The 23332-nt window shown below is 50.3% G+C and overlaps 2 protein-coding genes across 3 annotated transcripts; one reads left to right on the top strand and one right to left on the bottom strand.

Annotated features, from left to right (window-relative positions):
- Nucleotides 1–286: 286 nt before the first annotated feature.
- LOC122373613 (TNF receptor-associated factor 6-like) lies at nt 287–12366 on the bottom strand. 2 transcript variants are annotated; one of them, XM_043351861.1, is made up of 11 exons: nt 12273–12366; nt 10179–10286; nt 9746–9882; nt 6712–6895; nt 6221–6355; nt 5344–5550; nt 4790–4980; nt 4254–4392; nt 3785–4003; nt 3163–3336; nt 287–2431 (listed from the first exon to the last, which is right to left on the bottom strand). In XM_043351861.1, exons 2-11 carry the CDS (start codon nt 10257–10259, stop codon nt 2192–2194), a joined length of 1707 nt encoding a protein of 568 aa, XP_043207796.1. In that variant the 5' UTR covers nt 10260–10286; nt 12273–12366; the 3' UTR covers nt 287–2191. The 2 variants fall into 2 exon arrangements, with proteins under 2 accessions (XP_043207796.1, XP_043207795.1); XM_043351860.1 differs by having other exon boundaries at nt 12277–12357.
- A 240-nt stretch (nt 12367–12606) lies between these two features.
- LOC122373608 (phosphatidate cytidylyltransferase, mitochondrial-like) lies at nt 12607–22872 on the top strand. Its single transcript, XM_043351852.1, has 8 exons — nt 12607–12743; nt 18347–18498; nt 19713–19898; nt 20154–20271; nt 20729–20854; nt 21398–21600; nt 21894–21999; nt 22324–22872. Exons 2-8 carry the CDS (start codon nt 18367–18369, stop codon nt 22452–22454), a joined length of 1002 nt encoding a protein of 333 aa, XP_043207787.1. The 5' UTR covers nt 12607–12743; nt 18347–18366; the 3' UTR covers nt 22455–22872.
- Nucleotides 22873–23332: the final 460 nt, after the last annotated feature.

Below are 23332 nucleotides of genomic sequence, written 5' to 3' on the forward strand. Positions count from 1 at the left end.
TTAATGGATAACTCGGGCAAAGAGTGAGATGAAATCGACCGCAGACCGCAGACTGACAATTCACGGGTAAACACTCAGTAGGGACGAGGAAGATAAACAATGGGATCCACCAGTCACCACCTTATTCCTAATGCGTCCTTCAGAGACAATCTCGTGATCAGGAAGTCCACTTAGCGGTAGAACAGATAAGCTTCTTTGCAGTATCGCTGTGAGTCACAGCATTAGCGTCACGCAGAAAGGCGCTGCTCCCGTTAGCCCGGCGGATGCTACCGACAAAACACGCCTGTTGTGTGTTTGTGTTTATTTGTGGGACACTGGACACACGCCTGACGCGAATGGAGATTCCCATGCCCCGCTGAGGCATAGCCCGCCAGTTCGACTGAGAGCCGCGCCCGGCCCGGCCTCAGCCGCCAGCACTGAGAGGCTATGTACAAAAAAATACACACCGCAATGACGGATTCGCCGCGACGGCCTCGTGTTACAAATGCGGAATGCTTATTGGTTAGGTACATAATCAGCGACAAAAAATACACGGACCATAAAACTATCAAAACACAGACAACAGTATGTAGGCAAAAGGCTTCCAATACCTATCGGAACATCCAATAGAACACAAGAGCGCTCAACAGAACTGTCCACAACCATACTTGTATGGAATCACAACGCAGGTAAAGCAGTGACGATTATGCCGGGTTCGCGGGCCGATGTGCCTCGAGTTCGGACGGTTCTGCTGGAATGTAGGAGTCGCAAATCCGTATGTGGACAGACGCTATCTCGGAGAGTTCCACAGCTCACCGCCTGTTGTCCACTGACAGTGCAGGGCTACCCCGCAGTCCTAGACCATCTCTGGCGGAGCCGGTCGGCCTGGCCCTCCCTCCCTCTCCCATCAGGCAGGTGCGGGCACACGAGCACTCAGTGAGCGACCAAAGAACGGGCGACAGCCGCCGCGGCCGCCGACACGACGTACCGGTGAGCACACAACAACAATCCATTAAAATAGATTCCATCAAACGTGCAACATGCGCCGGCGATGCGCTGACACGCGTCAGGCGCTGAGTCCGGCGGACTTTTCCAAACATGTTTGCCACGGTGGGTGCCGCCAAGGCCTCGTGCGGGGCGCCCAGGGGACCGGACAGTCAGAGACACCGTTGTTCGAGCCACACAGGCGTTAGAGGACAGGAATCACTGTGGGCTGGCCTCAAACTATGCCAGTGACCCGCTGAGAAGCACAGAACACACCTCGCTGGGGTAAGGCGCTTGTTCAGGCTGCCGGACAACGGCGAAGCTGGTCGAAAAATGGTCACCACCAGCGGTCTACAGCGATGAAAGGCGACATCCTACACACACCAGACTGGACTAGACAGACGGACACGCGGACAGACAACAATCACAGCGCCTGCCCGGAGCGGCGGGCGGCCAACCCCGGGCAGCAGCGGCCAAAGGCACCGTCGGACGGCACATGATCCAAGACAGCGACAACAGCGGGCGGCTCCGGCCGCCGGCCCCAAGACAAGCACCACACGTCGCCGGCAGACGGCAGAAAATTGATCAAATATAGACGCCTTCATATCGTCCGGCAAGAAACCTTCAAAGACATCCAGAAAATACACGTCACTCTCGGTTCCAATTCGTTCGAGCGCATGGAACATTCTTTGATCGGCAATCTTCGATCATTTGATCAGAATCACAAACCGCGCGCAATATACTCTAGCATCTTCTCAACAGCAGCAGAAGTCTCAACTTCAGGAAAGCAGCACAACTCTGACGGTTTCAACAACTTGCAGTCAGCTGGGAGTACTAGCCAGTCAACTGGCTCCATGTCTCGAGCACTCTCACCTCGCGCGAGCTCTCTCACGCTTGAGCGGCACGTGTCGCGCCCATCACAGTCTCTAGTTACCACTCACTAATCTAACCGGGTGCTGTATAGCACCGTCAGCCGGCCGACAACTCGTCCTAACTCAACACTACACGTCTCTATCACTCACAACAATCAGTCGCACGGACGGAACACATAAGCCACTGGAATGTTCGGTTGCCTTCAATCACATCGGGACCACCATTATCGCATCGTACCCGCTTCCTGCATCAGCCTCACTCCTCTCAGCAATCGCCGAGAGTTGTCACTCTGTGTGGGCACCCCCTATCGGCCCAACTGTCGATGTCAGCCTTCCTTCTCCGCCGCTGGCGCCGCCTAGCGGCCGGCGGGGATGGCCTCCTCGCGGTAGCCGTTTCCCACCTGCACCACGCATTTGATGATGACCGTGTCTCGACGCAGGTAGTGGCTGCGCACGCGACTCAGCTGCATGAACTGCTGGAATCCCCAGCCCTTGATGTTGCGGTCGTCGCGGGGCCGCTCGAACGCCTCCAGGCCGGGTTTAGTGAGCATCACCTCGGTGAAGTTGTGCCGCAGAGAGTTGTCCGACTGGTCAATCTGGAGGGCGGAGGAGATACGTGGTGTTAGCGGTCACCCCGTCACGGAAGTCACATTATGGGAGAGACGTGAGGAAAAGACATGACGACATGTCACAGAAACATCACATATAATCGTATCACGTCACACTATACACATGCCCGCACAACTAGCACGCAACGGTCACGTAACATAAACCCACGGAGCAGCCACACTTACATATTGTAGTGGCCACATATCCAACAGGAAATGGTAAGTCAAAGGAGAGGGACACATGAACACATCCGACATTATAATTTTGCCGACGCGGAAGCAATCCACCGATAGGGTCTGAGTGTACTGTGAGTAAGAGTCAGTCCCAGGCACCGCACTGTTACGGAGACCGCCACTGATTCACCCCACGACAGCTGTGCGGCTGTACCCGCCCACTGAAAGGCCAATACGTTTCAATACCCCCCCCCCCCAAAAAAAAAAAATACTCAGTGGTTAAAATAAACTCCAATTATAAAAATAATAAGATCTAAAAACCTGTTACTCTCAACACCACAAACCAACGACCCTCCCCTGTGCTCACTAGTGATTCGATGTAGAGAGCCTCGTTCTTACCCCACAAAAGACCCCGCTCTCACTACTCACCAATGAGATAATGAGACCCATTCTCTCACCACTCAACAGTGAGATAGCCAGTCCCCACTGAGACAAAATGAATCCCAGCTCTCACAATTGAAACGAGTCTTAATTTCATCACTCACCAGCGAGACGATGAACCGTCCAGAGAAGGGCCACTCGAGGATATCGTCGTTCTCGCCGCGCCGCATGTGTATGAAGAGCGCCAGGTAGCACTCGCCGTCCCGCACGTACAGGTTGGCGCGCAGACACAGCTTGTAGCCGAACGGAGACGTGTAGAAACTGGGCGAATGGACCACCTGAGACGGGAGGGGGAGTGGCGGGACGTTAGCGGGGTGGTAGGAGACACAGGGTAACACGTGGTAGCGAGACGGGCAATACTGTTGGTGATTGAACCATAGGCAGCGCTAAGTAAGAGGCATTACTGAGGCGGTAAGGACTCGAAGGATTATAGGCGATAGATCTGCAGGATATAGACAAGAAAGAAGCACAACGGGAGCGACAGGCGAATAACTACTATCGTTACCATCTAAATATGCCTCATCAACAATCACCATTCTACTATAACCATGTCATATCTACCTTCCTTTCTGTTTTTCCAATCTTGCCTTTTAAAAATTGCGTCCCATCTAGCATCCCCCATCATACCCTAGTTCACTCTCGTCCCGTCACAAACTCATGCCACAAAAGCCACATGCCACCTATCTCCCACTGGTCGCGCATTTCCCGTCTGCTCCCTCCACGCACCTTGGCGTTGTTGTCGGTCATCTCGCGGATCTCGGCGGCAAAGTTGTGGAAGCGCCAGACGAACGTGCCGTTGCAGTACCTGCCGAGCATCTCGTGCGGCGCCTGCGTGGCGCGCCGCAGTGCCTCCTTCAACTCCTTGATCTGGGTGCGCTGGTTCTGAATCTGAATGGCGTGCTCGCGAGAGCGCTGCTCCAGACGGACGTGCTTCTCGCAGATGTCCTAGCGTGGGACAAAGAGGCTCGTTAGAGCGGGCTGATGGGGCAGGGTGTGCTGACGGGGCAGGGCGGGTTCTGTTCTGCGTGTTGACGGGTTACATGACAGACTCATTGTTTCATACGCCCTTTAGTCTGGCTAAGGTAACAAGTAAGCGATTTATTAACCTGGCGTTTACGGGCAATTTCGACGTTACTAGGATACTATCCAATATCCATTTAGTTGACCCTTACGAAAAGAAATCGTTGACGCTCACCTTGATGACTTTTTCTGGTGAGGCGGACTTTTTGCCGAGGTCCCACTTGCTGAAGTCCATCTGCAGCCTTTGTTCGAGCTCGCTGGTGCCGCGTGCTCCCTCCACCGGTACCGAGGGCACGGAGACAGATCGGTGGTGGCTGGGGGACAGGTCAGGGGTCAGGGCAGGTCAGTCAGTGTCAGTGCCGCGGGCACCCTCCACCGGTACGGAGGGCACGGAGACAGACCGGTGGTGACTGGGGGAGAGGAAGTCAGGGGTCAGGGCTACATGGGGCTAGAGGGACGCTTAAGGTCTGATAGATAACGGAGTAAACAGAATAAACCAATAACTCTTCACGAAGAAAACAGGACGCGTTCAGCTTCTACCACTGAGCAATCACGAAGCCGTCCTATAAAAATATGATCATTTTGTGTAAGTCAATTTTCATTAAACAAACTGTATGTATGAGGAATCTTGCCGAAATATTCTTCTCCTCTCCGCATTGCATGGCACCGGCTATAACCTAATCAGCCCGCATACCCCGCCCGTCTACTCACGGCGCCGCGGTGGCGCAGGCGCCCTCCTGCATGGAGCTGCAGCTCCACTGGCGCTGCATCTCGCTGGCACAGCTGGTGGAGCTGCCCTGCCGGTTCAGACTCGGAGACGCCAGCGGGGAGGTGAGGGCGCCCACGGCCCGGCCCAGGTCCGACATGAAGCCGGACACGTTCTTGTAGGAGGCCACCAGAAGCTGAGGGGCGGAGGCAGCGCACGGGCGTCAGAGCTGGGCGTTGTATTGTGGCAGAACAGGGTGTATACAGCAGAACAGGCTTGTCTAAGCTGTGTGCGCATATTAGGCATCGTGATAATCGTTTGAATTACTCGTACATTGTATTGCTTCTATCTTTCCCACTCACCTACATCCCTTCAGTTTCCCAACATGATTTGGATTTAAGGGTGGTGCAACGACACAGTTATTTCACGCTCATTTCTACCGCTTCCCGCAGCTCCATAATCACTAATCGCCCACCAGCTACCACACATTCGACCCTTCCTTACGTACACCCCGCCCATCCCTTACCCATCCCTCCCTCTCCCCTCTCCACCCCCTCACCTTCATGTGGTTCTGGGTGTTCTCCTGCAGGTGGATGGGCAGATCGGCGCGCACCATACGCTCCTTACAGCCCACCTCGTGGAAGGTGCACGGCACCACCGTGCGAGGGCACTCCTCGGCCAAGTGGTGCTGCATCTCCTGGCGCGGGGTGACGGTCTGACACGACTCGCACGTCAGCGCCACCAGAGGGCACGTGGTCAGGTGCGACTGCCGGCGGACAGTAGACAGCAGCGTCAGACAAGAGGTAGTGTCAGACAGGAACAGGGACAGAGGCAGGGGCAAGGACAGGGGCGGGGCAGGGGCAGGGGCAGGGGTGGGGGCAGGGGCAGCAGCGTCAGACGGCGGGTCGGGGCAGAAGCAGGCAGGAATACATCGCCATCTCAACCAGCTTCGCACCCAAAATAGGCGCATTTCTCTAGTGTGTCCACTCTCTAGTGGGCGGGGCTGAAAGTTATCGGCTACAACTATCAACCACATTATTTGGCTCGCCTGAGGTTATGCTATTAATGCTACCGATTAGCTGTGCTTAGGGTGTTGACCACAGCCTCAGACACCTGCTCGACAGTGTAGTGGTCAGGTTAAGAACACTGACCTTTTGCTGGTTGAGTTGGAACTGTTCATTGCACAGTGAGCAGTGGTCGGGTTTATAACACCGACCTTTTGCTGGTTCAGTTGGAACTGTTCAATGCACAGTGAGCAGTGGTCGGTTTTATAGCACTGACCTTTTGCTGGTTCAGCTGGAACTGTTCGTTGCACAGTGAGCAGTGGTCGGTTTTATAGCACTGACCTTTTGCTGGTTCAGTTGGAACTGTTCGTTGCACAGTGAGCAGTTGACCAGCCGTAGTATACTGACAGTGGTCGGTTTTATAACACTGACCTTTTGCTGGTTGAGTTGGAACTGTTCGTTGCACAGTGAGCAGTTGACCAGCCGTCGCAGGCAGCTGCTCTGGCAGTGGTCGGCGATCTCCCTCTTCATGGTGCGCATCGAGCACCGGTTCGGGCAGGGCACGATCTGGGGACAGACAGGGGGCAGGTCATAATTGGCCGTGGCATCTGGTCAGACTAGAGGGGCAGCAGGGTGAACGGTGGAATACCGACACAAAGCGGAGATATCGAGATACGAAAGATAAATACCCCAATGACAGTCTTATACAGCCCGGAGCGATGAAGATAGCTAAAAAGCTAAGCATGACTTAAAAAGTTTGCGTTGACGATAGCACAGCAAGCAACCTTTTTGTCATCACGTCCACCTTTAAGCCGACAATTTATCAGAACGTTATTTCCACAAAACTGAGCCGTGGGCAAAACACATTCCTTTTATGTTCATAGCTCATCTTACTCAATTCTTCATTTTTCTTTCTCCCTCACCTGGTACTCGCACTCTGTCAGGTGTCTGTCGACGTTAGCCAGCTCCACCAGAGTCGGACAGCCGCTCTTGCTGTTGGGACAGTGGACGCGCAGCTGTAGGATCTCGCGGCGCGTGTAGTTGTCCGGGTAGATGTCATTCTCTGTCAGCGGCTGGTTGTCCTGAGGGCACTGCTCGCGCTCCCGTCTGTCGGACAAGTGAAACATGGGACGGGTCAGGGTAGGGTTGAGGGATGGCGGGTGGTGTAAAATGGTCGGCGGAGACTGTTAAAAGGGGAGCCAGTCCCTTGTCCCGTTTACGATGAGCAATCAGACATCGTTCATAATGGCCCCGTCGTCGAATAAAACGCCACAGATATCGTATGAGCATTTGACTCAACATAAATACGAGTAACCTTCGCTGTCCCGCTCAGATCATCGCAGTGTCACCTAAAACATAAGCCACAACACTATGCTCCACATACATTACGCTGATTTTCTAAAGTGTGACCAAGTGTCTCCCGTGTGAAAAACGACAGCCCTGCGGAGCCGGCCGGGCGGTAGCCACAGCCGGGTTCCAGTTCCCAGCCGGCCGCCCGTCAGCCATCACCAGGCCGATTAGTGAAGGTCGCGGCAGTTACACAGTCACGGATATTACACCTGACGCCAAGGCCAGGCAGCGGCGGCGGCGGCGGCGGCCGTAAAACAAATGCAGCCCATGCCGAGGCAAACACGCCTCGATATCGTGATGGTCGGCGGATCACAGCACGAGACACACTGATAAAAACAGAGTAGTCCATGGCGTAACAGGTAAATAAGAGACACCTGTGAACGGTGCTTGTATAATGAACATCAACTGTCGCTGTAGATTGTGGATGGCAATTTCTCTCATTCGACGGCAATTTTCCACATCCTTTTACATGTCCGCATGGGGGCAGAGCTAACACGGCGCTAGAGTAGGCACAGATTCACGAAGAGATGACGGGCACATGGCGTTAAAACCAGTTGCACGAGCGTGCGCTGGAACCGCATAGCTCGTGAAGTTCCATACCGGTTCAAGAGCTACAAAATGGATACAGGTACCCTCTATGAGTTCAAAAATGGTATTGTTAGTTTTATGGAAAAGAAGGCCTGTTAAACGATTTGCTAGGTGCCATGGCAACAATAAAGCAAAAACCCATGACTGAAAAGGGGAAAAAAACGCAGAAACGCGACAACCAACGAGCAATAGCCAGTAACTATATGTGCACTGGTCATCCTCCAGTCTTCTACGTGTATGTTATTGATTTGATTCTATCCCTAATTCGCTCAGCCTCCGTGTAGCCATTCCACTTCTGCCATGACCGGCCGCCCAGCCACAAAGCCTCTCGTTTTCAGGTATTCTGAGCAGCCAGCCCCTCGTGCCCACGGAATCCACCCACTTTCCCGTGCTCACATAGTCCGCCCAGCCAGAACAGCTCTCGTGCTCACGTATTTCGCCGTGAGCCCCCCCCCCCCCCCCACTGCCACTCCACGCGGTCGTCCTAATCTGATAACGGCTCAGCGAGCGCGGCATTCCATAAGGAGGAGGCAGCTCACCTGGGAGGTTATGCCTCTACGGTGCCGAGAAAATTCACCGAAACTCGGCACATAGCGGGCTGGGTGATGGCAATACGAGAAATGCCGATGTCGTGTGGACATGTGTTATCGGATAAAAAAGACCTTGAATAAGTGCGCAGTCTTCAAGGTCACGTGAAATAGTAACGCAGTAATATGCACTCGTATGCAGTCAACGTTCATGTTAATGATATTCACCGATTCTGTGGCCAGTCCGATCTCCAAACAAGTGTTGCGTAACACCCTATGTGATGCCACTCACGGGACCCCGACAGTAACACTGGACGGGTTTCCCGCAGTATGCGACCAACACACAGTGGCGTGGCGTGCCGAGAATACGCGGAGCGACACTGAAAGATTCACCGGGTAGGACCACACAGGTGGCATGGCCAACTCCATGGCGTGGTGGCGAGACAGATTTGTGCGATAAAGTACAGGTGGGGCTGCAGCCGGTTCCTAAATGAACCCGCTGCTGCCTGTCACCAACAACAGGAATAACTGTCATAGTCGGTGTGAGTCGTGAGGTTGCAAGGCTCCGTTAGGTCCTAACTCAGAAGGACATAAATGGCCATCGGTTAATGATACCACACTATAGCACGACTTATCAGAAAGGAAAGGCCTATTCGGTTCACAATAATTCAGTATTCGGTAGTTCCATTCTTAGCGCTGCAAATTAATTATGTAGCTTCACGCGAACGTGCCACAGCAGCAAACAACTATCCTGTTGGTCCTAGATGATATTGAGATTAATCGAGAAACCAATAGGCAAACATAGGGGCATGTCAGCGAGTTCAGCTCAATTTATATCACGTCAGTTTTACATGAGCATGCTGGCTCATGTTATCCAGCTGCATGATAATCCGGCCTTTCCTTTCTATCAGCAGTTCCATCTCGGCATCCTGCTGGCCTCTATTCAATTGGCACGAACGCCATCCGCCCGGTGCCTCCTCATTCCTGGTATTCGGGATTAGCATACCGGCGGCGATGTCTAGCGGTCCGCTCCACCACCCAGCTGGATCTAGTGAACTGTTTTTGGAGCTCCTGCCAGAAGACCAACGCTGGGACCCTCAGTTTCCAGCCTCAGTACGAAGTGACTGTCGGCCGTATCAACTCGAGCGGATGAACCATTATACATAGACGAAACTCAACCCCAGCGGCAGCCCACAACATCCGTTACCCACTCTGCAGCGAGACTGTCGCTCCTCCCCAGCAGGAAGTCCCCGTCTTATCAGCTCTGCGGTGGCGTAACTCTCAGCCGCCCCCGACCCGCCGCCGCCGCTACCAACCCTACCAGCCCCCACTCTCCCCCACAGCTGCCTGTATACCAATCGAACCGACCCCGGGCCTCTGGACCGGCGCTCGGGGACCAGCGGACTATCCCCGCGCGCCGCCCAGCGCCGCGAGACCAGCGGCAGCGGGCCAGCCCAGCACCGCCTCACGGGCGGACCACCCTATAACTCACCTGAGCCAGGCCAGGATGCAGGGCCCGCAGAACTTGTGGCCGCACGACGTCTGAACGCAGTCCCGCTGGCACATCAGACAGATGGGGCACTCGTACTTGGCCTCCAGCGGCGGGTCGAACTCGAAGTCGTACCCCGCCTGCGGCGTACGGTCGTCCGGGCGGGGTCAGGTTACATGGTGGGGAACGGTGAGGGGCTGACAGACAGTGCGCGATGGGACATACAGGGCTGAAGTTCAAGCATGTACAGATTTTCATGGAATATGAATTATGAAATCAAGTAAAAGAACAAGCCAAGCTAATAAATATACATGAATCAGGTAGCCTATTTTATTCTAATATTCTAAAACAACTTAACAGCTTTTCACAGAAACAACACATCTAGGCTCCTTCCCAATGCTGTGATAATGAGATAGCACCATGGAGTGAAACTCACAATATTTGTGGAGGACATCCAGCTGGTGTCATCTGGGTCACTGTGGCTGAGCTGAAGAACAGGCTCCTCTAGGGACCCCATGACTGTAGAGTGTAGATGGTGGAAACACTGCAAGGTAAGGTACAGCATAAAACATTGTGCTGCCCCTTTCCCATATTAGATATAATGTGTAGAGACAAGGCTACCACTTCATAGGACTAGTGGCCTTCTCAATTATTGCAGATATCATCTGCAGATAAGTGAGCAAGACACATGTCTCCTTTCCTTGGTTTTTGATCTTCAGAACAAAGTATTATACACTGATCTAATGTGTACAGCTCACTACCCAGCTATTCAGTCAGGCTAAGGCTTGGTAAAACCATGAACAAGGTAGCACCAAGCTGTGAAGAAGATTTGAAATTTGGAAGTCCATATTGTCCTTCACTCATCCATCCATACCAATACTCCACTGTGGAGTCATATGGACTATGGAGTCTCCAAGTCCATATGAAATGAAAAGCATTAAGTTGAAAAACAAATAATATATGCGCATGGACTACCCAGTGTCAATACAATATAAAGTAAATTGAAGTGAGTTAAGCTTCTTGCATGGCAAAAAGGTAGTTGGATCTTTGACTAAGGCTTCTGGGGTACGTTCTAAGGCACGTCAGAATAGCTAGTGACATTTGAGCTAGTGACTTTTGAACTAGTACAAAACAGCTAGTGCCTCAAAACAGCTAGTGACAAAACAGCTAGCGTCAAAATAGCTAGTGAAGCAAAATAGCTAGTGCTTAGAAACAGCTAGTGAGAAAACAGCTAGCGTCAAAGTAGCTAGTGAAGCATAAAGAGCTAGTGCCTCAAGACAGCTAGTGACGAAATAGCTATCGTCAAAATAGCAATTTCGTTGGACCTCTGTTCCCTTCCCATTCACTTCGCTTCAAAAATGCAAGATATCTATGACTGTAAAGATGTATTTCCCGCGATATGCCATCTCTTGTGAGCTTTGAGGGTGTACCATGTCGAAAAGGTATGTACCTACCGATGATAAGTGTATTTAGAAGCGTTGATAATGTCAATATTGACTACCGCAAAAAGTACCTAAATGCGGCTAGCTTAGCCATTTTCGAAGATAGGTATCGGGCTAAAACTTTTGACAGTGGGTCATCGGTATGTGTTCAATCACATGTGTTCCGTTGCTTCCTTTTTTACTTGAGCGCAAATGTAAGTTTTGAAGACCATCACAGTAGCAAACGCTTCTAAAGGTGGAAAGTGGGCAAAATATCCTGAATTTGTTGTGCTGCATGGGAAGTAGTGTTGATGAGAAAAGGGGTTTTTGTTCCAGATTATTGTGGGTGCAGAATACATTGTCTGCACCCACTGGAGAATTATTGTGGGTGCAACTGCACCCACTGCACCCATGGTTCCTATGCTTATGACTAGCTATAATGAAGCACTAGCTATTTTGCTCTACTAGCTATATTGACGCTAGCTGTTTAGTCACTAGCTGATTTAATGCACTAGCTATTTTGCATTACTAGCTATTTTGGCGCTAGCTGTGTTGTCACTAGCTGTTTTAAAGCACTAGCTCTTTTGTACTAGCTCAAAAGTCACTAGCTCAATAGTCACTAGCTGTTTTGACGTGGACCCGGCTTCTGTCACTCTGTGCCCCAAATTGAAATAAGACAGCACTAGCAGTGAAACCCAGCACAAGAACTAAAACTTTTACTTATACTTTAACTTTTACTAGGACCATTTACTAGTCAAAATGTAGGCACCTTATCTCGCCTTGCCAAAAACCAGCCCAAAGCGTAACATTTAAACTCTGATTGAGATGCAAAACAAAGGTAAATCAACTGAAGGATGCACAATAAGCAACAAACAATTGATTTCAGGCTTTTATATATTTCATGAGACTCAGATGACATTCCAAAATCCAAAAATATAGTTGAATTTCCTATCAAAGTCCAAGCATTAAACACCGACTGCTGCTAGAACAGAAATGGAAAAAGGAAAAACAATGGTTTACCTAATTCATTTCTTACTTATGGTTTTCAAAGTATCAAATACAATAAGCGAAATATTTTTTTTTTTCAAAATAACAAAATGAGCAATTACCTACCAATAACCCCCTGCCCTCCACTCCAAAGTCCAAGGTGGTTGATGTGCGTCACCGACTTGCCTTGCCCTTCGAAGATTTCCCACGGAGTATGTGCCAAGGATAGCTTAAAATGAAAAACTAAAATACAGCTATGAAATAATAATAAAAATGACGTCATTAACCGTGATGTCTTGCACCAACAGCTTTTGTTGCCCAATTTTAAGATTTTTTGCACCAAAAAATAAAAAATAAGGGCGTTTAACTGATTATTAAGGTGAAAAATGCTCTTTTATTACATAAGCTGCAGAAAAACTTGTAGCACCGAAAAACTCATTGTAGCTGTTCTTTTGAGCGTTGTTTATTTTGACCATTTTGACGCAATTTTGACGTACAAAATTAATTTTGATGAATTACTGCCATAATTACTGCATGGGGTTGTTTTTATTTTTCTTTGGGTTTTGTGTCATAGAGAGGCCTGCTGGTTGTGGGTATGTAGTTTTCTATTTTTCTCGTGCCTAATACATCAATTTATATGGCTTTGGGTCACAAAGAAATCGTTCAATCTCAATCTTTTGGATGGTGTTTTGTTTTTGGATAGTATTATATTATACCTAAATATAATGGTAATGAAATTGATCATTGACATTAGCATGGCACAACTGTATTTTTTAGCAATAAAAAGACCAAAATACAGTGGCATTTCCACATCATCTCTATGACCATGTGTAGTAACATTGCCCATTGGATCCAGATTACGAGCTGATACCAAGTTCCCAACTATCTATAGGGCAGCCATACATGGACATGCCGTGGGCTTACATCCAGAATATCGACCACATCTGCTAACAGTTCTTACTAAGAACAGCTGTACGCTGATGACCTCAAGTTTGGGCGCTCTAAAATCTCAGATAATCAAGAATATCAAGCATTGCTTTAGCAGCACTGTTCTCTGCACTGCTAACCAAAATGGAGAGAATGACCACTTGCTGAGTGCATACAGGAGGCAATCATATGCTCATGGAAACTGGGCTATGGTGTACTCAGTAATAGTATGGTCTGTGTGGTGTCCCAGCCAGCAAAATTGGTCTGGGCTGTAGCTGGTTTTACTCTGGCTAGCTCCGGTAATTACACCGGCCGAAGTACGGCCAATGTCTGGAGCTTAACTGGAGCCAACACACGATCCTGGAGCTCGCCCGGCGGGCCCGCACATTAGCCGTGCCGTACCTCAACTGTGCTTCAGCCACAGTAAGCCAGAGCAGCTACGATGCAGCCGGACCTGGCCGTAGCACGCCGTGGCAGAGAGCCGGTCTTGAGCATGACTCGGCAGTCTGAAACCATGCCTACCAACTCCGGAGCGCTACGGCAAAGACTGGCCAACCGGAATTGGGATAGAGCCATATCGGCCCAAACCCCTGTTCCGAAGGTCCGGAAGGTGTTCCGTTTACACTGGCCCAAATCTGGCATGTCGGAGTTGCCGGGGCAAAACGGACCTGAGCCAAACCAAATTGCTGGCTGAGGTATGGTCCCATACGGTAAACAAAGCTCTCGATAGGTATACCCTGTCATCCCTGATGCAAAGCTGCATCGTTCGGATTGAGTGAAGTAGGTACGGTTCTCCAGTAAAAGTCTTGTTGGTTTTGCTTTTTCGGACATATCTGGTCCTATATAATGTTCAAATGCATAAGTATCAACCCGAATTATGTGTATGCACATTTACCACGAGACTGTGAAATTGCATCGTTGTATGCCAAATACTTTCCGAGATATTCACCAAAAACCTCATTTTCTGCCGTTTGGGGTATTCTGGCCGCAATCTTCCTGGGATCGCCTATGGCATCAGTAGAGCCATCTAACGAGAGGAACGAGGAAACACAGAATCATGAATGAATCGAGCGCGTAGTAAACGGTGTATGAAAGGGAGACTCGGCAGAGGCTATCCGGGTGGCCGGCGCGCGACGCGCCCTTAGGCATCGGCCGACCCTTCGGACCGCGTGGGGTCAGAGGTCGCGCTCGGGAAGTCTCGGCTCTGGGTTTTAGCGCTGTGCAGTCAGGAAGGGAGGGGAGGATAGCGCTAGCCCGACTGACTAGTATCTCGGCTGATTCGTGTGGGGTGGAACGGATCACAGAACAGGATGGTGGCTAGTGGTGGATGATGGGATGGTGGTTAGGTTAGTGCGTACTGCGTAGAACGTAGCTGAACATGCTTTTTTCATGGCAAACAACATGCAGCATAATGTGCGGGATTATGCCAGAACTCATACAAAAAGGAACTAATATTTCGGCCGAGGGAGTGGATGAGTGCCGTGACAAAGCATGACAATGCTGCCAAAATCGGGATACTTGTTTGCTCCCATTTTTTTTTATTAAGTTTTAACCCTAACATGCAGCGCTTGATCCGAACTTAGAGGTCCCCGACTGACCTTGGACCTTAAAATCGCACCGTCCGGTGCGCCACCTTTTCTTCAGGGGTGCTCTTCTTAGTTGTATCTGTTCTTACCAATAACTAAAGCAAATCGAATGTATAATAAAAAAGGCATACCTCCAACACAGTTTAATTCACATCCGCTCGTGTGCATACTTGTTTTTACCTATACCTTCTCGCATCATAATATATCACTTCAGTACTTAACCTTCAACGGAATTTTGGGTTTTCTGCATATACCCCGGCCGAGGGGGGGGGGGGGGCGATTACGACCCCTCTCCGTCTTTTTGCCCCTAATTGAGCTAGCGCCTTGCGGATACAACTGAGCGCGTGCGTCGTATGAGATGCAGCAACTGGTACCCGAGTTGAATGTCTCAGGTCCACCGATAAACTCTGAGGTCAGTATAAGTGCTCCAAGTCGCGGGGTCGGTTTTTGGTAAACAACTTCACCTTAAGTGGTTACAGAGCCAAGAGTTTTGCATGCACAAACGCGTCGAATAGTTTACGCTTTGTTTTTGTTGAGGTCAATTTAAGGTGTTTACCTCAGGTCATGTCAGGGCAGAGCCACTCAGGCCACGAGGCTGACTCAAGGAGGTCATATCGCTTCTTCGATGCGGTAGGTCCTTACATCTAGTCCACTGGTGGCTTCCCGACTCGCTAGCTCAATTTGATCGGGACTTTTTGGTGAAATCTCCTGTGACCTTAGTGACGTCATAAATGAAGTCGCCTAACTTTAAGAATGGAAAAGTGAATGCTGGGGCTTGCAAAAATTGTATAAAATAGCGAATTCATGCGATTGAGACAGCTTTAGATGGCTCCCGGCGCCAAAATAACAGTTGATTAATAATCGTGAGGTTGCGTGACCGACCTGACTTCAGGTGACTCTTAAGAAAAATACGAGATAGCTGCATACAAGTTGTGAGGCCTCTGGGAGATAGTACTATAGATCATATAAGCTTCATTCCCCGTTGAAAAGTCCCCTGGCACGAAGGGTGCTGCGACGTCGCGACATTTTGGGGCCTTACAGAGGTTCACTTTTGACGCCATTGGTCAACGGCCTGACCTTAACCTTCGCACTTGTAGGAGGGTGTCGAACAGACCTCCTACGCTCAGTTTTTCGCAAATAACTCGCGCAAAAAGCGGCTGATTGCGGCGAAACTTTCAGTACCCTCGAGTTATTCAATATTACGCCTACCCTATAATTTGCATGACCCTGACTCAAAAAACCTTTGACTTGTGACCTGTTTTCCGAGACCATGTTTGGCCGGAATCGCGTTTTGGCGTATTTCGAGTAGAACGCTTTTTATTGTCTTTTTGTGGCTTTAAGCGATCAAACATGTGAAAGGATGTTGATCGCATGAATTCTAGTGGGTATCAAGGTCATGTGAAGATCAGTCAGGTCACTGACCTTTGATGACCTTTGTTCACTCTTTCGAGTTCTACATGTTTCTAGGGTAGATTTTGGAGTTGATTTCGCATTTAGAAACCGTTTGAACATTTAAGAAGTAGTTTTGGTTCACTCGTAGCATGTGACCTGACCTGACCTGACCCGACCTGGCCTAAATGCACGAAAACATCATCTGTGATCAAAACTAACTTGAATTTCGTGATCAGCACCCCGCAAAACCCTATAACAGCTTCACTTTACAAAGCTCTAACAGGTCCCGATTCCCCGACTTTTGAGTTATATTGACCTGTCAACCAATGACCTAGGACCTTAACCCTCGCCGGCACAGGCCATTTTGGGTTCTTCGACGGCACAAGGGGGGGGGGGGTTGCTACGGACCCCCCCCCCTCGCGTTTGGCCCCTGATCGAGCTAAAGCTTCGCGGAAAAAAAAACGAGCGTGTTGCCCGTCACGAGAGAAAGCCGATGATACCCAATTTTAAGGTCCTAGGTCATCGGGTGACCTTCCAGGTCAGGTCAATGACCCAAAAACCGGGAAAATCGGGACCTGTTAGAAAGTCGTAAAGTGTGGCTGCTATGTGGTTTTCCGGGGTGCTGATCACGAATATCGTATTAGTTTTGATCAGAAATGATGTCTTTAAGCATTTAGACCAGGTCGGGTCAGGTCAGGTCAGGTCAACCGGTAGAGGTTGTGACGGGTATTCGTAATACGTGTCAACCGCCTCTGACAGCTTCGTAACATGTTACGAAGGCACCAAAACTACTTCGTAAATGTTCAAATGGTTGCTAAATTCGAATTCAGCTCCAAAAAACTAGCCTAGAAGCATGTAAAGCTCGAAAAAGTGAACCGAGGTCACCCGAGGTCACCAAAGGTCAATGACCTGACCTAACCTTCAGCTGACCTTGAAACCCACCCTAATGTATGGGAGCAACATCAAATCACATGTTTGAACGTTTGAAACCACGAAAAGCTTGCAACCGCGCGGCTAATGCGAGCCGACATACGACGAATCGCGATTCCGGCCAAACATGGTCTCGGAAAAGAGGTCACAGGTCAAAGGTCATTTGGGTCAGGGTCAAAAAATTTTCAGGGTAGGTGTAAAATTGAACAATGCGAGGGTACTAAAAGTTTCGTTGCGATCGGCCGCTTTTTACGCGAGTTATTCGCGAAAAACCTTAGGGGGGGTGCATCAACCCCCCCCCCCTGTGCCGGCGAGGGTTAAAATTGGGTATCATCGGCCTCCTCTCGTCACGGGCAACACGCTCTTTTTCCGCGAAGCTCTAGCTCGGTTAGGGGCTGAACGGCAAAGGGGTCCAACGGACCCTCCTCCCCCTCTTTACGATAGACGCTGGCAAAACACCAATATGGGCGAGGGTGAAAATACAGCTGCTGTCATAAAAATTCAGCTTGAATCAAAGGTGAGGCTTGCCAAATTTCAGCCCTCGCAGCTATCAACAAAAATAAACATGTGGAGGCGGCAACCGCCTCCCCCCTCTCCTCTCGGCCACTGCCAGCGAGGTTTTAAGCGTATCATACACGTCACAAAGCATCATATCAAGAGGACACGCCCCAGCAGTCATATGCACTGAACACAAACTTATTACCCACGCTAGTGTATCGGCACCATAGCACATGGTCGAGACTGTCGTCAGCCACGGCCTCGCACTCGACCAACCCTCTGAGCCCGTTGACTGCGGGTGACCTTGACATGTCAAGCCTGATCGGCGGCCGGCCGCTGTCGTGCGGTCGTTACACACGGAGGGGAGGGAGACACAAAGCTCTACGTTAAAGCTGACCTCTGACCTTTCCCTGCGCCCTGGTCACTGACCCCGCTCCATGTCGCTGGGCGGTGGCATGGCGGTGGAAACCGGTTCTAGCCTCTACACATGCCACCATTCTAACCCTCCCCTCCCCACGCTACTACGCGGCGTGGAGTACGCTCGTGCGTAACTGGGCGGAGCAAGGGGTCACGCGATACAGGGGCGGAACTGGTTGCCCTCCCGCTCGCCGAGCGACCAACGACTAATACCCTGGAGAACCGTACATCGGCAAGAACAGTCTCCCACTAGAAACCTTCCGGGACTTCATTGCCAGGGGGACGTCAACTCACTAAGCTCCACCGAAGTGCTCGTGCAGACCATACCTTAAGGGTTGTTTGGAGCAGTTTTTTCAATGACTTGGACACTCCTATCAGTGTCAAAAAGCTATACTGAAAACTAAATAGATCCCAGCGAACTTCTAACATGACACCTTTTGTTTCAGGATTTACCAATCAATGCATTATGTCTATCGTAAGAAACGCGAAGATTATTAATCATGATTTCTTGCAGCATTGTTTGACATTGTTCCCTGGATCAATGTCTCTTGCATTCGCCTATGGATCAGGCGTCTTCTCACAGAAAAATAACGCCAAGGTAATGTTTCTTTAGGTTATTATATCAGGATTATCAGTTGGAATTTCTTGCCACATTTAACCTTCGCCGGACCTATTGGGCTCTACATACGCGCCGGCGGAGGGGGGTACGACCCCCTCGCCGTTTCGCCCGGCCTGGTGGAGCTAGCGCGTCGTGGAAAAAAAAAAACGAGCGTGTGCGCCGTTACGAGACGCAGAGATTGCTAGGTACCCGATTTTAAGGTAAAAGGTTCTAGGTCAACCGGTGATCTCTGTGGTCAGGGCAAGTACCCTAAGGTACGGTTCCGTTTTTGATGAATAACTTCGCAAAAAAACGGCCGCAGAGCCGCGATTTTGGCAGCATTGTGTTCGTTTCGCTTAGGCGCGTGGAATGATATACTTTTTGTTTGGGTGAGGTCAACTTGGGTGTTGACCTAGGGTCACGGTCAGCTCAGCGCCCTCAGGTCACGAAATTGGTCGAATGAGGTCATGTCGCATATCATTCGATTCGGCAGGTCTTCCCGAGTCCATTGGTGGCTTTCCCGACTCGCTGGCTCATTTTAATCGGGAGTTATTGACGAAAATCTAATATGACCCTAATGACGTCAGAAATGACGTCATACAAGGTCAACATTGCAAAAGTGACGCATCGAACCTTGCAAGGAATTAATAAAATCACGCCGTGTCCTTGGGATAGTTGGAGGTCGTTCCCGGCGCCAGAATAGCAGTTTTCATTTTCCCCATTGACTTATAGGTAATGGTGAGGTCACGAAAATGACCTGACCTCATATGACCTTTAGGAAAAATACGAGATATACAAGGTGTGAGGCTCCTGATGGAAACAAGGTCCTGCAAGTTTCATTTCCCTGTTAAAGCTCCTCTGGCAGTGAGGGTCTTGCGAAGTTGCGACATCTGAAGACCGTGCAGAGGTTCACTTATGATGTCATAGGTCAGTGACCTGACCTCACCCGAAAATGCGGTTGGTGTTAAAAGATCCGGCTTGAATCAAAGGTCAGGTATGCCAAGTTTCAGCTCTCTATCGCCGGCGTGTTCGGAGCTACCGCGAAAAAAAAAAACTGGGGGGAGATGGCACCCGCCCTCCTCCTCGGCCGGCGAGGGTTAAAATGCTTTGAATGGCTAGCTCAGTTGCGTTCTGTGATGGCTGTTTTCACATGCTTCGCATGTTTGGGATATTTGGTATATTTTCGATTAGTACGTATGCTTTCTCTGCTTCAGTCAGGCCAGATGGTGGACTTTATATTCGCCGTGGACGACCCACAAGGCTGGCATGAGGCCAACATTGCCAAGAACCCGCGCCACTACTCGTTCCTGAAGTACCTGGGCAGCGGCACCGTCTCCTCCTGGCAGAAGGACTACGGCGCCAAAGTGTACTTCAATACCCTGGTGCCAGTCGAGAATGGGGTAAAGCTCTGGTAATTCATTCTATTCATTCAATGGTGATCAACGTTGTGTGTTGTGTGGTGTTTGATAGTTTGATTTTAAACGTAACTTTACGAATATGAACAAGCAGCAATAACAGTTTTGCAACTCGGAAGCTGTCCGTTGTTCCATTTTGAGTGTTACTGTTCTTGGGTACAATTGTAAGCGAGGCCAAGACTTCCACACAGCGGCCTCCGAGTCTAACCAGTCTCTTCCTCTGCCTGTGCCGCGTTTCAGACCATCAAGTACGGCGTAATCTCGACAGCGGCTCTGCTGTCGGACCTGCTCGACTGGGACACACTGTACGTGGCCGGGCGGCTGCATAAGCCGTGCCGCATCCTCCGGCCGCCCGCCTGTGAGTCCCGGGGTGTTGGACTACTACTGTGGTGACGTTAGTGCTGTTCAACCTTTTTCATCTAATGGTGGTGATGGCAATGAATCGCGGCTTTCTTTACGTGACCAGCCTTATTCAAGCATGTAGTTTTCGTGTGGTTTGTTCGTGTGTTTTTGTGTGGTTTGGTGTGGTTTTCGTGTAGTTTGTAGTTTTCGTGTGGTAGTGTGTCTGGTACCGTTCTGATCAGCTAGGGCGGTTAGTAAAACGCTTGGTGAACTGATAATAGTCGTCAGTACGCTTTTGTTTCGATAATCATGCAAAGACCCCGTTTTTTTACACTTTTTATATAGTTCCAAATTGCATTGGTTTAATCCATCTCATAGCGTTCAAAACTACATTCCACCTGGCGAGCGGCTTCCATTCCACCCGTCTCTGCGACACACCTTCCCACCTCACCACCTGCCTCCGTCTCCCGCAGCCGACGACCTGTCTACGGCGTTACGGCTGAACCTGCAGTCAGCTCTACACACGGCGCTGCTACTGCTGCCCAGCCACTTCAGCGAGCGGGAGCTCTACACCAAGATCGCCTCACTCTCCTACATAGGTGGGTAACCGAGTCTACGCCAAGATCGCCGCGCTCTCCTACATAGGTGGGTAACCGAGCTCTACACCAAGATCGCCTCACTCTCCTACATAGGTGGGTAACCGAGTCTACACCAAGATCGCCGCGCTCTCCTACATAGGTGGGTAACCGAGCTCTACACCAAGATCGCTGCGCTCTCCTATATAGGTAAACGAGCTGCGTAAACGGATCATGGCGCTCTCCCACATTGGTAACCGAGCGGATCGTACATTATTATATCCTTGGAATGCCTACACACAAATAGATATTACACCTAATTGCTACCTACTTTTTGCAAGGTGGACGCAAAGATTGCGCGTTGAACGTTGGTGGCTGGTTAACATGCAAATAGTCACTTCGCGAAGTTCTGAATATCGAGTTTATTATGTCTAGGGATTATTCTGTTCTGACACCGTTAGGTGCAGTGTGTATTTCTAGTCCGGGTGGCAAAACACGATTCAATATGGTGATAATTGATAATGATACTATTCTTTTCACACATTTCTCTCTCCCCGGCCGCTGCAGGCGACTTCCGAATGTGGGTGGGCGAGGACAAGAACAAGGTCTCCAACATCGTGGACGGCCAGCTGCAGGAGTTCTCGGAGCTGTACGCGCCGGCGCGCGAGTCGCTCTCCGAGTTTATGGAGGTGACGAACGGCTCGGGACGGCAGGACGTGTCCCCAGCGGCGCGCTTCTACCACCTCTCGATGCTGCCGCGCGAACTGCAGGTGAGGGATACGGAAGGGAGGAGGGGCACTGAAGGGAAAAATGGGGAGTGATGGGCGCGAAAGGACTCGTAGGTGCAATGATATGGGCTACGTTTGTGTTATGAAGTCTACGATGTACGATGTACATATGTTGCGAAACAGTGGAGATGTGGTCGGTCACGATCGCCAATTTCCGCTCTGAGATATGCCTTTTTTTTGCTTGCCATTAGGATAAGATTGTGGACAGCTGTAGCCATGTCGCCTAATGGCTGCCTCCTCCCCTCACACCCCACCATTCACCTGCCGCCCAGCAGACATGTGTTACGCGCCGCTGGAACCGCGACGGCCGCCACCGGGACGTGGAGGACGTGCTGCGGGCAGCCGCCTGCGACATCTACTCCAACGGCGTCATCGTAGGAGGTGCGTGCTAAGTCGGCTCTGCTGACACAGCGGGGGTAGGGCGACGGGGTGTCTGCTGGCTGTTTATGTAGATGACGCGTGTCGTGGAGTCGATAGGAGCAAGGGCATTTGGTAACAGTGATTTGGCCTGTTACCGTAACTTTCTCCAATATTGCAACTTCCTTCTCTGAAAGCTTGATTTTCTATCACCTGTGTTACTTATGCTTATTCTTAATTAGGCATTTAAATTATGTTAAGGGGTTTTCCATTTTGTGGTCGATCTCAATGATCGCCTACACTTCCCATCTCTGCCCGAGGCATCACCCAATACGATCCCTTTTTCAGGTCTGGGCGACATCACTCGCATGAGGAACATCTCTCAGAGCATCAAGGGCATCTTCACCGCCGGGCTGATCAAGTCGGTCCGCTACAGCGCCCGAAAACTGACCAAGATGTTCCGCAGCATGCGGCGGTGACGTCACTGGAGCTCGGCCGCAGTGGACCGTGACGTCACTGGTGGACCGGTGACGAACGCTAGTCACGCGTGATCAGTGTAGTCCGTGTATTGTGCAGCCTGTGCCGATGTACCCGGCGCTATTTTAGGCGCTTGGGTAAAGCCCGGTGCAGCTGGTGTTGTTGCTCAGGCATTTGGACGAGTGACATGTTCATGGTGTGTTACGTGTTGGTATGATACCTGACAGGCGAATGAGATGCAGAACTTTTCTTTCGATGCGGGATGCCTCCATAATAATATTCCCGTTAGATGTAGAGTCTGACTCGGTCGGAAGCTACGAACTGTACTCGATCTTTGTGCCAATGGCGTCATTCGGCAGCCGGGGAGAGCATGACGTGCCCAATGATTTGAGCAGTGCAATATAGCTGTGCTCTAAACGAGGACGGATCTTGTCGAGTATGACATCAGTTCGGTCTCCGTTTTTTTTTTTTCTTTGTTCTCTTCTGTCGTTTGTTATACCTAATATTACACAACGCGTGGACACGTGATCTGTATTCTTTATTTTGATTTGCAACTTCGAAACCTATGGCCTAACGATTGAAATTCGATAGCAACCCAGCCAGCATTTTGATGTAGATTTGTTTGAGGTTACTAGTCTTACCTACTTCAAGTTCCGGTTTTTATTGTCACTTGATAGCCATCATGAATTTCTGACTGTCGTCAATTTGACAGACGTGGTATCAACATAAATGACCTTGAGACTTATTGGCTTTTCTGCGCCAAATAAACTTTCGGCGGTGTGTAGCCATGGATTAGGTATTCCTGGATCGGACACTCCGCCGATTTTCCGACCACCCGGCGGCGGCGGCGGATTTCCCGACGGCGAGGGCGCTGGCGTCA

This window comes from Amphibalanus amphitrite, unplaced genomic scaffold (genome assembly GCF_019059575.1).
Source record: "Amphibalanus amphitrite isolate SeventyFive unplaced genomic scaffold, NRLGWU_Aamphi_draft 001521F_arrow, whole genome shotgun sequence".
NCBI classification, from domain to species: domain Eukaryota; kingdom Metazoa; phylum Arthropoda; class Thecostraca; order Balanomorpha; family Balanidae; genus Amphibalanus; species Amphibalanus amphitrite.